The following is a 13,461-nucleotide window of genomic DNA, read 5'->3' as shown; positions in this document are numbered from 1 at the left end:
AGCAGCAACGAACACGGCACCGCCCCCCACAGGAAGAGCCTGTGCCCGCGGGAGGAGGCCCGAGGTGGAAGACCCCTGGACGGGCAGAGCCCAGGTGCCGCAGGGCCGAGATGACGGTGCTTCCACGTGAGTCAGAGCCAGGCACGAGGCTGCATCTTCACCGGCTCTGGCTGGGCTCTTCACGCTGGCTGATGGTGGTGGTGGTGGTGGTGGTGGTGGTGATGATGAAGGTGATGGTGGTGGTGGTGATGGTGATGGTGATGGTGATGAAGGTGATGGTGGTGGTGGTGGTGGTGGTGATGAAGGTGATGGTGGTGGTGGTGGTGGTGGTGAAGGTGGTGGTGGTGGTGGTGGTGGTGGTGATGAAGGTGGTGGTGGTGGTGAAGGTGGTGGTGGTGGTGGTGGTGATGAAGGTGATGGTGGTGGTGGTGGTGGTGATGAAGGTGATGGTGGTGGTGGTGGTGGTGGTGGTGACAACAGTGATGGTGACGACAGTGATGATGGTGATGAGATAATGATGGTGGTGGTGATGATGGTGAAGGTGGTGGTGGTGATGGTGATGTAGATAATAGCGATGATGGTGATGGTGACGACAGTGATGGTGATAACAGTGATGATGGTGATGAGATAACGATGGTGGTAGTGATGATGAAGGTGATGGTGGTGGTGGTGGTGATGATGGTGAAGGTGGTGGTGGTGGTGATGGTGATGGTGGTGGTGGTGGTGGTGGTGATGTTGATAATAGCAATGATGGTGATGGTGACGACAGTGGTGGTGATGAGATAATGATAGTGGTGATGATGAAGGTGATGATGGTGTTGGTGGTGATGATGGTGATGGTGATGGTGTTGGTGACAGTGAAGATGGTGATGATGACAATGGTGATATAATAGTGATGATGGTGATGATGATGGTGATGAAATGATAAAAGATAAAGGTGATGATGGTGATAGCATTGATGGTGGTGATGGTTGTGATGATGAAGGTGCTGATGGTGTTCATGGTGTTTGTGATGGTGATGATGAAGATGGTGATGGTTTTGGTGGTGATGATGGTGATGATGAAGGTAGTAATGTTGGTGGTGGTAGTGATGATGGTACTCACGGTGTTTGTGATGGTGGATGGCAGTGGTGATGAAGGTAATGATGGTGACTGATGATGGCAGCTGCCATGTGCTGGCACCGACCGTGTGACCAGATGTGCCAGATGCTTTACACCAGGGGTCCTCAAACTTTTTAAACAGGGGGCCAGTTCACTGTCCCTCAGACCGTTGGAGGGCCGGACTATAGTTTAAAAAAAAACTGTGAACAAATTCCTATTCACGCTGCTAAGTCGGCTGCTAAGCAGGACAGGCAGCGGCGGCAAAAACACCCGGCGGCCGGATAAATGTCCTCGGCGGGCCGCATGTGGCCGCGGGCCGCAGTTTGAGGACCCCTGCTTTACACCCTTTGCTCTGTGACCTGCACAACAGCCCTCAGGTGAGTTACTACCCCTTAGCCGTCGGCATTGAAGAGGCGGAGGCGTCTCTGAGAGGAAGGAGCTCATTCTACCATGGACCTTGTCGCTCCAACGGCGACCCCTCTCCCGCCCTCGGCAATGAGAGTGAAAACAAACTTCTTTGTACAACAGGGAAGGAACAACGGGGCGCTGAGGGGTGCTGCTGGGCTTCACACACCTCCCTTTGCTGAGGGCTCCCCGAACTCCCGGCAGAGGCTACCTCCTGCCCAAGCCCCCACAAAGCCCGAGCCACAGCAGCCAGGCGGCAGTCAGGCCGAGGCAGCAGGCCAGCTGCACTCAGCACGGTGGCCGAGTGCTTGCCACCAGGCTCTGCCTCTGCCCACGGGAGGGGGCTGGTCCCTCCCCACCCTCCCCGCCGAGGCTCTGGCGGCCCTGGACCAGGACTTGAGGCCGTGAGTGCCCTAACTACACTCTGCTCGGGGCGGGCGGGAGGGGCCGGAGGGCAGAACTGAGCGGGGCTGCTGCCTGGAGTCCTCCTGGGCCGGTCTGACCTCTGGGCTGCACGGGATGGGCAGGGGCGGTGCGGGGGGCATTGGGAGGAGGCGCACAGGGCGTGGCTGTGGCCTTGTCTCTCTCCTGACCCACCTGCACCACGACTGGATGCCCAGCTGCTCTGCTAAAGCACGAGCCCACAAACACCCCGGGGTGCAGACCGAGCACCCACTCTCCCGCCTCCTCCCGCGGCCTCCTTCCTTCCTCCTCAGGGCAGGGCTCGCGGACAGTCAGCTGACTTCCTGCCTCGGGGTCTGGCTGCCCTGGAGGGCGAGGCCGCAGAACCGGCTGGGAACCCTCCCTGCAGACACCTGGGCCCGCAGACACCCCGCCCGCACGGGCCGCACCGCGTGGGGGCAGAGCCTGCTGACCGCTGACCGCGGCCTCCGCGCAGCGCCACCGAGGCTGAGGGCCCTTCCCAACGCGGGCCCTGCGCTCACCGGCTCCTTGATGCGTCCTCGTCCCCGAAGCGCCCATCTCAGGAGAGAGGCACGGAGGGGCAAGGTCCTGGGAGCGGCCAGGGGCCGACCGCCCGCCCTCACCTCCCCGCAGCCGAGGCGGAGCCTGCAGGCAGGGAGGCGAGGGCGCCTTCACGCACTGAGACCCGCTCCGCAGTCTAGTGCCCCACGCAGGGGCCCAGCCTCCTCCCAGGTCCGATTCCACACCCGCCAGGGACCGGCTGTGCCCCGAGAAGGTTTTCAATAAAGCTGCTCTGTGCGCGCGAGTCACAGCATCCGCCTCCGGGTACGGGGTGTCCCCAGAGCAGGGCCCGGAGCCTTCGGGGTACGGGGTGTCCCCAGAGCAGGGCCCGGAGCGCGGGGTGCAGCTCCCCGCCGCCACGTCCTCCTCAGGGACCCGTGTTCCCGGGGCCTCTGTCTGCCACGTGCCTCATCCCTGCTTATGTGTCTGTCTCTCTCAGGGGCCTGTGGCTGATGCACGCCCACCCAGCACCTCGCACACAGTAGGAGCTTCGCTGAAGTGGACAGGACTTGCAGAATTGGGATAGCCTGTGTGGCTAACCACGGATTCCCCTTGGAAATTGTCACACACACACACACACACACACACACACACGCACACACACGCACACACACATACACACGCACACGCACACATACACACACACGCGCACACACGCACACACACATACACGCACGCACACACACGCGCACACACACACACAGAGTCTTCCTGCTTCTTGTCCAGAGCGCCTTGGTCCCAGCACAGCTGCCCGCGCAGAAGGCGGGAGCAGGGGGCTACGAGGGAACAGCTAAAAGGGAGACGCACCCTCCCCCCTCGCACTGTTTCTCATCTCGGCTGCCCAGCAGGGCCCGCGCCCGCAGCGCCGGGTGCAGCGGTTCCTGGTTGTGCTAAGAACTTTCCGACCACATTCCTGGGTCCCCACAGGCCTCCAGCCCAGGCCGCAGCCTCCTGGCGCTGGGCGGGCGCCGGGTTCCCAGGCGCAGGGCGGCTTGGCCCGGACAGGCCGGCCTCTGCTGACTAGTCTGAGGCGGAGCAGGGCAGAAACCACGCTGTCTGAGGCTCTTCGATGTCAGAGCCAAGCCTCGCCCCCGTCTCACGAAGTGGCTCCAAACCACCGCCGGCCAAGGGAATATCCTCCAGCGACTTCCGACGGGCTGTCGGCCGCGGCCGGAGCACATCTGGCCGGCAGAGGGGTTCCTGGGTCCCCAGCCAGGGTGCGCTTTCCAGGGGTTCCTTGGAAGGGCGCCGAGCCAGCCCAGGGCCGCCCAGCTGGTGTGCCTGGTTCGGTTCCACACGGAGCAGAGCGGCCTCAGCAAATTCTTCGAGGGACAGGCAGAGGCGGGGGCGGGCGCAGAGCAAACGACGGCTCCTTCCCGCGGCCCACGCTTCGCAGGCACAAGGCGGCCCCGGGACCTGGACGGGCCGCCCACAAAGGCTTCCAGCGCGGCGCCCTGGGGAGCGCAGGCCCCATCGCACAGCAGAGCGCCGTGCCTTTGCGCACCGCACGCGCGGAACACCGCTCTGATGCCAGGCCGGTCGGCCAAGACGCACAGGCGCCGGCCGCTCCCTGTCCGCAGCCCCGCCAGCTCCGGGTTCTCACCGCGAGCAGCACAGGATGAGGCGTGCTGGGGGGGGGGGGGGGGCAGACTTGGGCTGGGGGCGCCCGAGAGGGTTGGGCGGGCCGTGTTACATCACCCCGCATTCCTGACGGCCAGAGAACAAGGCAGCCCTTTCTAGGACTGCCTTCCAGTGAGAAACCGCCAGACTTAGGTCGCTTTCCAAATGAGGAAACTGAGGCACAAGGCCACCTAGAGCAGGGCTGGTGAACTGCTCTTAAAGGTCCAGGCACTAAATAGCTCAGGCGTTGCTGGCCCTCGGGTCCCTGTTGTAACAGTAAACAGGTGGTTGTGTGCCAATAAAACTTTATTTGCAACAACAGACGACGGCCTGTGTGTGGTGGTCTGCCAGCCCCTGGCCTGGAGGTTTGAGGTGCAAAGACCCACGGGCCATCACTGGAGGGGAGTCCCCTTGGGGAAGCTCTAGTTAGAGGTCAAATCCGTTCTTACAAAATACTGTCATCCCACACAGACCCGCCTCGCCCTCCAAGGTCCTCCGTGATGAGGGTGGTCCCCACGCCCCGCCCGGCCCAGGCTCCGGGGTGGAGGGCCGGGCAGGCCGCAGTGGACAGGGGCTCGGGGCTCCCCTCCGGCCACCTAAATCCCAGAGGAAGACAAGGCTCCAGCACACTGAAAAGGCAGGTCCCAGACACCAGGCCTCCAACGAGGCCCAACGCAGACTCCGAAACCTGGGACGGGGACCCACTCTGCCCCACACCCTCCTCCCGCCGGCACGCTCGGGACCAGCCTCACGGCGCCCCCCGCCCTGGGGAGGCGGGTCTCTCGAGGGCCCAGGGCTGGGGCAGGCGGGAAGGCCCATGGGGCAGAGGGCAGGGCCCTTCATTCTCCGCCCCCCCCCCCCCCCCCCGCACGCTGAGCCACAGGTGCCGCTTGGGAACACGGCTCCTCACGGGTCCCGGCTCCCGGAGGAAACTGTTCGCGTCCCCATCCGGGCCCTGCTCAGTGTCGCCACTTCCAACTGGACTTTCAGGCCTTGGGAATAATCCAAGTTTAGCCGACTTCATCCAGAACGGTGACAACTGTCACCTCAGGCCGTCTGGACAGCTCAGACAGTGGCCACAGCGGGCCAGATGGTCACGTGAGATCCCAGCTGCTGTCCTGGGCCGCGCACTGACCCGAGCCACCTCCCTGTCCGCACAGCAGAGAGCCCGCGTCCAGGCCGGTCTGTCCCACCACGGCCACCACAGCCCACGGGGGAAGACTGCTTCGCCAACCCTCAGCCCCGTGAGGCCAGCCCCACTCCCCCCAAGCCTAAGGGGTCACCAAGATGGGATGGGCCTGGGACCCGAAGCCCCGCCCAAGTGGAAAAAGCATAAAGCATGGACCTCGAAGCAACGCCTGGCCTTGCCATGCCGGCCTGTGCCCAGCACTGCACACAGCCGGCGCTCCGTCAATGCACACGATCTGAACAGCTCCCAGCGCTGTTGCTGCCGGAGTCGCTGGCTGCAGAGGCTGCAGGCCCCACCTTCCTACATGGCAGGAGCGCAACCTAGAGCCACGAATGCCATTTTCCAGGAAAACCGGGGAGGCGGCTGCCAAGCCCCAAGGACTGGACTTCTCTGGCACGTGCTGCTTGGCCTGTGGCCTCGCCTGGGCCGTCCCACACCGTCCTGGCGCCCTCTGGGCGGGCGCTCACTGCTGGAGTGCTGGGGGCGGGGGGGGGGGGCACCCCGGCCTGGGACCTGCGGTGGGTCAGCCGTGCAGACCTGGCTCGGAGCCTGGGTGGGGACGGACGCAGCTCAAGCCCTCCGACCAGCCACGCGAGCCCCAGCCCCGGGCGTGGGGCGGCCGAGACCCCAAAGCTGCACCGGGACCCTCCTGAGACGTGCCTCCCAGCAGCCCGTGGAGCCGACTCAGGAGCGCTGACCCCGGGCCGACCCGGCTCTGGGCTCGAGTGTCTCACACGAATGGCCTTTTTTTTTAATCCTCCACGAGGATATTTCTCCAGTGACTTTTAGAGAGAGTGGCAGAGAGAGGGAAACAGAGAGAAACATCGGTGAGAGAAACACATCGACTGGTTGCCTCCTGCACATGCCTGACCAGGGCCCGGATGGGGAGGAGCCTGCAACCGAGGTACGTGCCCTTGACTGGAATCGAACCCGGGACCCTTTAGTCTGCAGGCCCACGCTCTATCCACTGAGCCACACCTGCTAGAGCTGCATACAAGTATCTTTAGTGCTGCCAGCGATAGGATGAGAGAAGGCGTCGGCACCCTGCCTGTGGATGGGGAAGCTGAGGTGCGGAGAGTCACGTGAGTTACCCAGTGTGGCGAGCCGGCACGGCCATGGCATACTCAGCCCCAGGCGCCTTATGTGCCGCGCCAGCTCAGCCAGGTTCAGTGACCCTGAGTGGGGGCGGTGAAGGATTGAGGACAGACAGACCAGAGAATGAAAGCTGGGTCTGGGTGGGACGCTGCCCTCTCTGATGGAGAGACAGCGCCACGGACTACCAGCCGTGTCGTTATTTTACAGCCGATGCCACGAGGCACAGTAAGGGCGTGATCAGGATGTTCACAGCATTCTCGTGGGTTTCGATCCTCCTCAACTACATGCACCTGGTCCAGCTTTGTTTACTTGCAGCCTCTATCACTCAGGCACGTGGGGCCACGTGTTCAGACCATAAGGTCAAGCTCACAACTCCAGCTGTTGGCTATCATGGTGCTGGGAGGCTCTGCCCTCCACGCTGGGACGTGCACGTGGCCATGAGGACTGTGCCCTCTCGTCAGTCCGAGGCTTGACCCTGTCCAGACACGGTGGCCGCTCCCCACAGCCCAGGGTGAGGGTGGAGCCCGTCCCACGGGCGCAAGGCCCCGCCCTTCACCAGCCCAGCTGCACGTCCGGCCCACACGCTGCCTCTGCCCTGGCAGCTGCAGCGACGGGCGCCCCTCGCCCCTCCTCTGCGGGCCCCCGGAGTCCAGCTGATCAGAGGCGAAGGCCAGCGGGTCCCGGGCCCCGCCCCCGGTGGCTTCCACACGCCGGCCTGCAGATGCCTCAGACACTGCCCGGGCGCCCACAGGCCACAGTCCCCTCGGGCCGGCCCGTCTCCCAGGGCGTGTGCCCGCACAGAGCGTGACCCGCAAGCCAAGGCTGCTCCCCGCACGTCTGGGGAGCTGACTTAGGAAGCAAAGCCCCCGCTCTCCAGAGAGCCCCGGGCACCCCCACGCTCCACACCTCCCATCTCCATCACGTGCGGCTCAGAGAGGCCCTCCCGCGTGGAAAATCACCACGTGGCTAACCCTGCCCCCGCGTGTCCCTGCTGAACTCCCACATCCTCTCCCGGGAGAGCAAGGCGACGGTGTCAGCACTCGGCCCGACCCGATCCGAGTGACCGATCTGAGTGACGCGAGCAGAGAGCTTATGCAACCTGGCGGCGGGGACCGGGGCAGCGGGGTGACCCCGGGGGGAACGGGGTCTCCACGGGGTCACCGTGAGGGGTGCTCCTGCCTATTTCTGAGAGAAGAGAGATTGGAACGGGCAGAAACGGGGGTCCCAGCTCCACCGCGGGCAGGACCCATCGGCACCGACACCCTCCCCAGCCGGCAGCGAGCCCCGCTGGGTGTCCGGACAGAGCCACACACAGGACACGGGCCGGGGAGCAGCTTTGTTGTTAATCAGTGTCCCCCACCACCCCCTCCCTTCCCGGTTCACAAACAGGAAGTGGAATCGGACGGGGCGCCCTGCCCAGGGCACAGTGTGAACGGCCCACCGGCCTCAGAGCACAGCTCCCGCCTCTCCCCGCGTCCTCACGGCCGAGGCGCCGCTCCTGCAGGCAGGGCCAGCGCTGCCTTCCCGGCCGCCTAACTAACCACGTGCTTTGGGCAAGTTCACGGACCCTGCCCGGCGCCTCACCCCCAGGGCCACAGCAGATGCCGGAGCCCTGGCTGCCACGGCCGCGGGGGGCAGGGTCCCGCTTCCCCGGTTCCTGCGGAAAGACAGCGGGATTGGCCGCGATGCCCGTCACGCGGGGAGCAGGCCTGCTGGCGGGGAGGCGGGGCCGCCCGCACCCACAGGCTCAGACAGGGAGGCCTCGCCCTCTCCCTTTGCCAGCCGATCGTGACCGTTTCCTCATCAGGAAGCCGACTCCCCGGCGCCCGCGGCTTTCTGCCTTTACTCAGTGAGCGTTCATTTCATTCCCAACGGAATCCCCGGGCTGACCGAGCTGTCGCCACCCTCCAGGCCCATCTGCAGTGCGTGCGGCCAAGGGGAATTCCCGCCCGCAGTCAGCACGGGCCCCACGCGGCCGGAGGGGTGCTCCGTGGGCGACGCAGTGGGCAACTGGACCCAGCAAGGTGGCTGGCCCCCGGCAGAGGGAGGCTCAGCAGGCCAGGCCGAGCCCGGGGCCCCCACCCAGCGCCCCCCCCCCCCCCCCCCCGGGCTCACAGGTGGAAAGCAGAGAGCGACTGGAGCGAGCCTCACCCAGGGACGAGCCGCCGGCAAAGAGCCACCAGCTGTTGCTGGACACCTGTGACGACTCCCCGATGCCGTCCCACCCTTGGCCCGAGGGAGCCGCCAGGACCAGCCCGTCGTCCCGAGCGTCCGCGGGGCCAGCGCTCTCAGCACAGCTGCCACCTCGTGCCTCTCCTGCCCCCACTGCCCCGGCCAGCCTTCCTGCCACCAACATCTGCTCGCCCAACAGCTGCTGCCTGTTCTGAGGCTGCTCCGGGCGGTGGGGGACTCGGCGTGCGGCAGCGGCCATCAATCAAACCTCTGTTCCAGCGCCCGACCCCTCCTCAGGAGCGCCGCGCTGCTGCTGGGAGACTGTCGAGAAGTACAATTTGCTGCTCTTCCAAGCTGACCGGCCTGGAGTTGAGAATACAGCGAGGACCATGACAGCCAGGGGCCCGCCCGCCATTCAGCGGGTCATCTCAGATTGCTGCTTTTTCTGAAATCTCCGCTCACACGCGTGCACAATCCACGTGCACAATCCGGGCTCAAAGGGCCTCGCAGAGCTCAGGTCTCAACCAACGAGCGGTGGGTGCCTGGTGGTCAAACCAGGTCTCGGAAAGGCAGTAGCTCATCATGCCGGCTAAAGTCCGCTATCAAACACTCCTGCGCAGGCTGGGCCCGCCCTCGGCGGCACACGCGGTCCCCGCGCCAAGGGCGGCTGCGGCTCCGTGTGAAGTGAATCGGCAGGGCGGCCTGCTCCTGCCCCAGCGCCCAGGCCTTCTGATTTGTCGCTGTCCTTCCCAATGGGCACCTGCCTGACCCCGTGTCCCAGCAGGGCCTGCCTCTTCTGGGGACGGGAATGCGCGAGGCCTGCGGCCACACCTGCTGCTGGCTGGGGCCGCGCCCCCCCAGGTCACCTGCTCACCCACGTGGGCGCACAGGGCCTGGCCTGGGGCCTCGGAGCCACCCGCCTTCCCTGCTGGTCTGACTCCGGGTTCTCCCCGCTCCCGTTCCTGGGGCAACTGGAGGGGCTCTGGCTCCATCCTCCCTCTGCCTTCGCCCCGGTGCCCACACAGACACACCCAGGGGGCCTGCCCTCCGGGGGGCAGGGGTTTGCCGGAACCCCCGTGGCTCCAAAGGTCTAACCAAAGCGGCACGTGGCCCCTTCTGCCTGAGCCCCGCACAGAGGCCCCCACAGGGTGCTGCTGGAAGCCCTCCCCCACCCCCGGTGTGTAAACCGAGGTCACACCGGGAAGGAGCCACGAGCCAGCGAGAAGAAAAGGCGCGGGGAGCACGGAACAGCACCCACCCCAGCACAGCCCACCTCCCCGCGGACCGCGCCCACTTGGCGACATCACGAAGGCCGAGGACAGCCACGGCTGCGGGGCGAGGGTCCGGGGGAAGCCCACACCCGCTGGGCCCGTGGGTCCCCGTCCACACACAGGTGCACACACACCAGCTCCCGGGACCCACACGGGCCCACAGGTGCCAGGCTCGTCTGGGCCCCTTTTTAAATGCGTAGAGGCCGCCCGGGGCCCGCCGCCCAGGCTCCTGGGAAGGCAGGGCCCGCCTCCTGGAGCCATCCGTCACCAGTGGAGGCAACGCAGGCCGAGCCACGGGGGGCGAGGGCTGGCGGGGTCCCAGGCCTGGTGGGGGCTCCGGGTCCGTCCCCGGGGTGCTGGCCCGGCCCACGGCACACACTTCCCAGAGGCCCCCCTGCCCTCTCCCTGGACGCTGCCCCCAGGGCCTAGGCCAAGGGAAGGCGGGCGGGACCAGGCGGCCTCCTTAGGATCCTGGAGACCTGCTGGGACCCAGGGACGCAGCCTGTGCTGTCTGGGCACGGCCCCAGCGAGCAATGTGTTTTTAAACGCTTTCTGCCGGCCAGGGGTGTTACTCCATCGCGTGGCTAGTAAAATGGAATAACATGTGTGCGTTGTTTGTGTTACCTATCTGGCCTGTTAGGTGATAAAATCAGCTCAGCGTTACACATGTAACCGAAGCCGTTTATCGCACCTGGAACTCGGGGTTTCCTTCAGAAGTCGCCCGAGCCTGTCCCCTTGCCAGCCCTTTACCGACTTAGATTTCTCCTGCGGAGGAACATTCCAGCCCGGGGTCCAAGGTAAATGCATGTGTCCAATCAGGGCCCAGCTGCCAAGTCCTCGGGAGACAGAGGGACACGCTGGAGCGGCCGTGGGAGAAATGGAAACTTGAGAGCCAGGGGCGGCGGACGGCGGACGGGGGGCGGGGAGGGGGGTGTCTGCCTGGCCCTCCTTGAGGACCCACCCCACGGACTCCACAGGCTGGGGGAGGGGGCGGGGGGCGGGCACACCACGAGCTTGTCCCCCAAGCTGGGAGTCCAGATTCTGGGTCAGGGATGGGCTTTGGACTTGAGATCCTGTACCTCTTCTTTTGTGGGGGGACCACCAGGCTGGGAGGGGGACCAAGAGAGAGAGGAAACGCTCCGGGAACGGAATCGGCATGTTCCTTCTGGAATGAACCGGGCCCGGCGGGCAGAGCAGCCCTGGCCGACAGGGAGTGGGCCGTGCCGCCGGGGAAGGGGTGGCCGTGACGAGCCTGCCCAGAGGCGGCCACGCGCTGCCGGGGCAAGGCCGAGCGCTCACTGCCCGCGGGGCTCCCTCCGGCAACGCCCGATGCTCACACAGACCAGAGGCGGCCACGGTCGGGCCGGGGCCTCCTGGACGCCGAGCCCCGAGCGTCGAGTTCTCCCCATCACACCTGCCGGCCCTGGAGTGACAGGTCACGGGCCGACCCTGCCGCCTGGGCCTCACTGCCATCCCGCCCTCCCAGGGAGAACCAAACGCAGCGACGCTCCAGCTCAGAGACGCTCCTGACGACGGGCATCAGCTCCAAGGTCATCTCATTCGGGTCAAGGTCAGTGTGAGCACAGGCAGGGCTCCGAGGCAGAGGGCGCAGTGCAAGTGACGGGCGTGCGGCCCGAGGCCCCGCCTGGCGAACAGCCAGACCGGGCACAGACACAGGCGGCACGGGACCGGGGGCGAGTGTCTGCTGGCCTCCCATTTTGACAGCTGAATCGAAGAATAGGGGCCTCCGCCATCCCTCGTCCTCTAAAGCCACAGCCCAGCCCTGAGCGCAGGGCCAGCCACCTGAGGGCGCGGGTCCAGCCGGGCGAGCATCCTCACCGCCTGCGGGGAGTCCTGCCAGGCCCTGCGGCGCCCGGGGGAGGGGCACAGGGCTCGGTGTCACTGGTCTGCTCGCCAACACCCTGCCTCTCGGCACCTGCCTGCGTCTGCACCCAGCACTGCTCACAGGGACAACTTCTGATTCAAATGGAGAAAAACTGACACTTTAACAAGAATCTCGCCCGGCCGGTGTGGCTCAGTGGTTGAGCATCAACCAATGAACCAGGAGGACAGGGTTCGATGCCAGTCAGGGCACAGGCTGGGGTTGCGGGAGGCAGCTGGTCCATGATTCTCTCTCATCACGGATGTTTCTCTCTCTCCCTCTCCCTTCCTCTCTGAAACCCATAAGAACATGTATTTTTTAAAATCTCATCTTTCTTTGGATAGGATTTAAGATACAAGGCGAGGCCCCACTCCCGAGGGCCTGTGAAACGTGCCCGCCGGCGCCCAGCGGCTCCCGCGGCCCCGCCCCCCGCACCACGCCCTTACCTGTGCCATCTTGGCCAGGTCCAGCGAAGGCCTCGGCTCGGGCCCCTCCTCGGGGCGCCGCCGCTTGACGCCCACCTTCTTGTCGTTGAGGACGCAGGGCTGCGAGCGGCTGCGGGCCAGCCCGCCGGGGCGCCGGGCCAGCTCGGGCGTGGAGGCGGGCGTGCTGCAGGCGGACGGCGCGCAGAACTCGGCGAAGGCAAACTGCTCGTGGGAGCAGGAGAGCGACCGCTGCATGTCCAGCCGCGCGCCCCCCGCGGGGCTCCGGTCGGGGCTCCAGAGGTCACCCTGTCCGCAGGTGGCCGCGCCGGGCGCCCCCGGGCAGGCCTGGCCCCCGAGGTGGCGGGGAAAGCCCGCGGGGTCGCAGGGCGAGGCGAGCGCATCGGCGCGGGACGGGAGGCTGAAGCTGGAGCTGCGCTGCATGGTGCCCGGGCCGCCGGCGAGGCGGGGCACGCTGCCCCCGCTGTGGCAGCGCCTCTTCTCCACGGGGGTCCAGACCCGGGACCCCAGGGGCCGCCAAGAGGTCCGGCAGCTGGACATCTCGTCCGAGAAGGACAGTGACCGGCACTGGCGCTTGCTGGGGGGCGCGGCGGGGTTCCCGTGGCGGTCGCTGAGGCTGAGGTCCTGGATGAGGCTGGTCACGGTGCCGGCGGCCGCCGCCTCCGGGTGCCACAGGGTGCCGTCCGGGCACCGCTCCGGCAGGCGCCCCCAGAGGCTGGCGCTCGGCGGGTCAATCTGAAGGGGACACTCCCTGTCCAGGTCGCGCCATCTGTCGTTTTCTGGATCAAAAATGACAAAAGAACACAGGACGTGAGCGGCCCTCAGGCCAGCCGCTCCCTCCTCTGGGAGCCCGGCTTCTACGGGAAGGCCCTACCCCACGGCCCCCTCACCTTACGGAGGAGAAACAGGCTCAGGAGGGCCCCAGCCCCGGCCCCCAGGCGGCTCTTTCCAACACCTGACTGCCTCGCAGGAGCCCAAAGCAGTCCTCCCCTCAGGTGCCTTCTCACTTACAGACAGAAACCCCGCGGCCCCCCCCCCCCCCCCCCCCCCGGGCAGCAGAGCTGGGCGCAGCCCGCACCTCCCGTCCACGCGCTGTGGCTCTCAGGCTGGGACTCAGGGCCCTGGCCGGAGACCGCCACCAGAGGAAGTCGATGGATGCCTCAGGGGGTCAGGGGCCATGGGGCTGGGGGTGCTGCCAGGGTACCTGACCTGAATCCACCTATAAAATACTTGCTGACGGCCCTGGCTGGTTTGGCTCAGTGGATAGAGCATCGGCCTGCGGACTGAAAGGTCCCAGGT

General features: G+C 65.9%; 1 protein-coding gene across 1 annotated transcript in view; it reads right to left on the bottom strand.

Moving 5' to 3' along the window:
* Positions 1–13,461, bottom strand: part of FAM53B (family with sequence similarity 53 member B) — a 50,716-nt gene that overhangs the window by 16,685 nt on the left and 20,570 nt on the right. Inside the window, exon 3 of the mRNA XM_079793212.1 lies at positions 12,166–12,941. Coding sequence (XP_079649338.1) covers positions 12,166–12,941 — 776 coding nt within the window. The remainder of the gene's footprint in view (positions 1–12,165; positions 12,942–13,461) is intronic.

This window comes from Cnephaeus nilssonii (assembly GCF_951640355.1).
Source record: "Cnephaeus nilssonii genome assembly, chromosome: 16".
Taxonomy (NCBI): Eukaryota; Metazoa; Chordata; class Mammalia; order Chiroptera; family Vespertilionidae; genus Cnephaeus; species Cnephaeus nilssonii.
The sequence above is the reverse complement of the archived record's forward strand: the minus strand, read 5'-3'. Positions and strand labels throughout refer to the sequence as shown.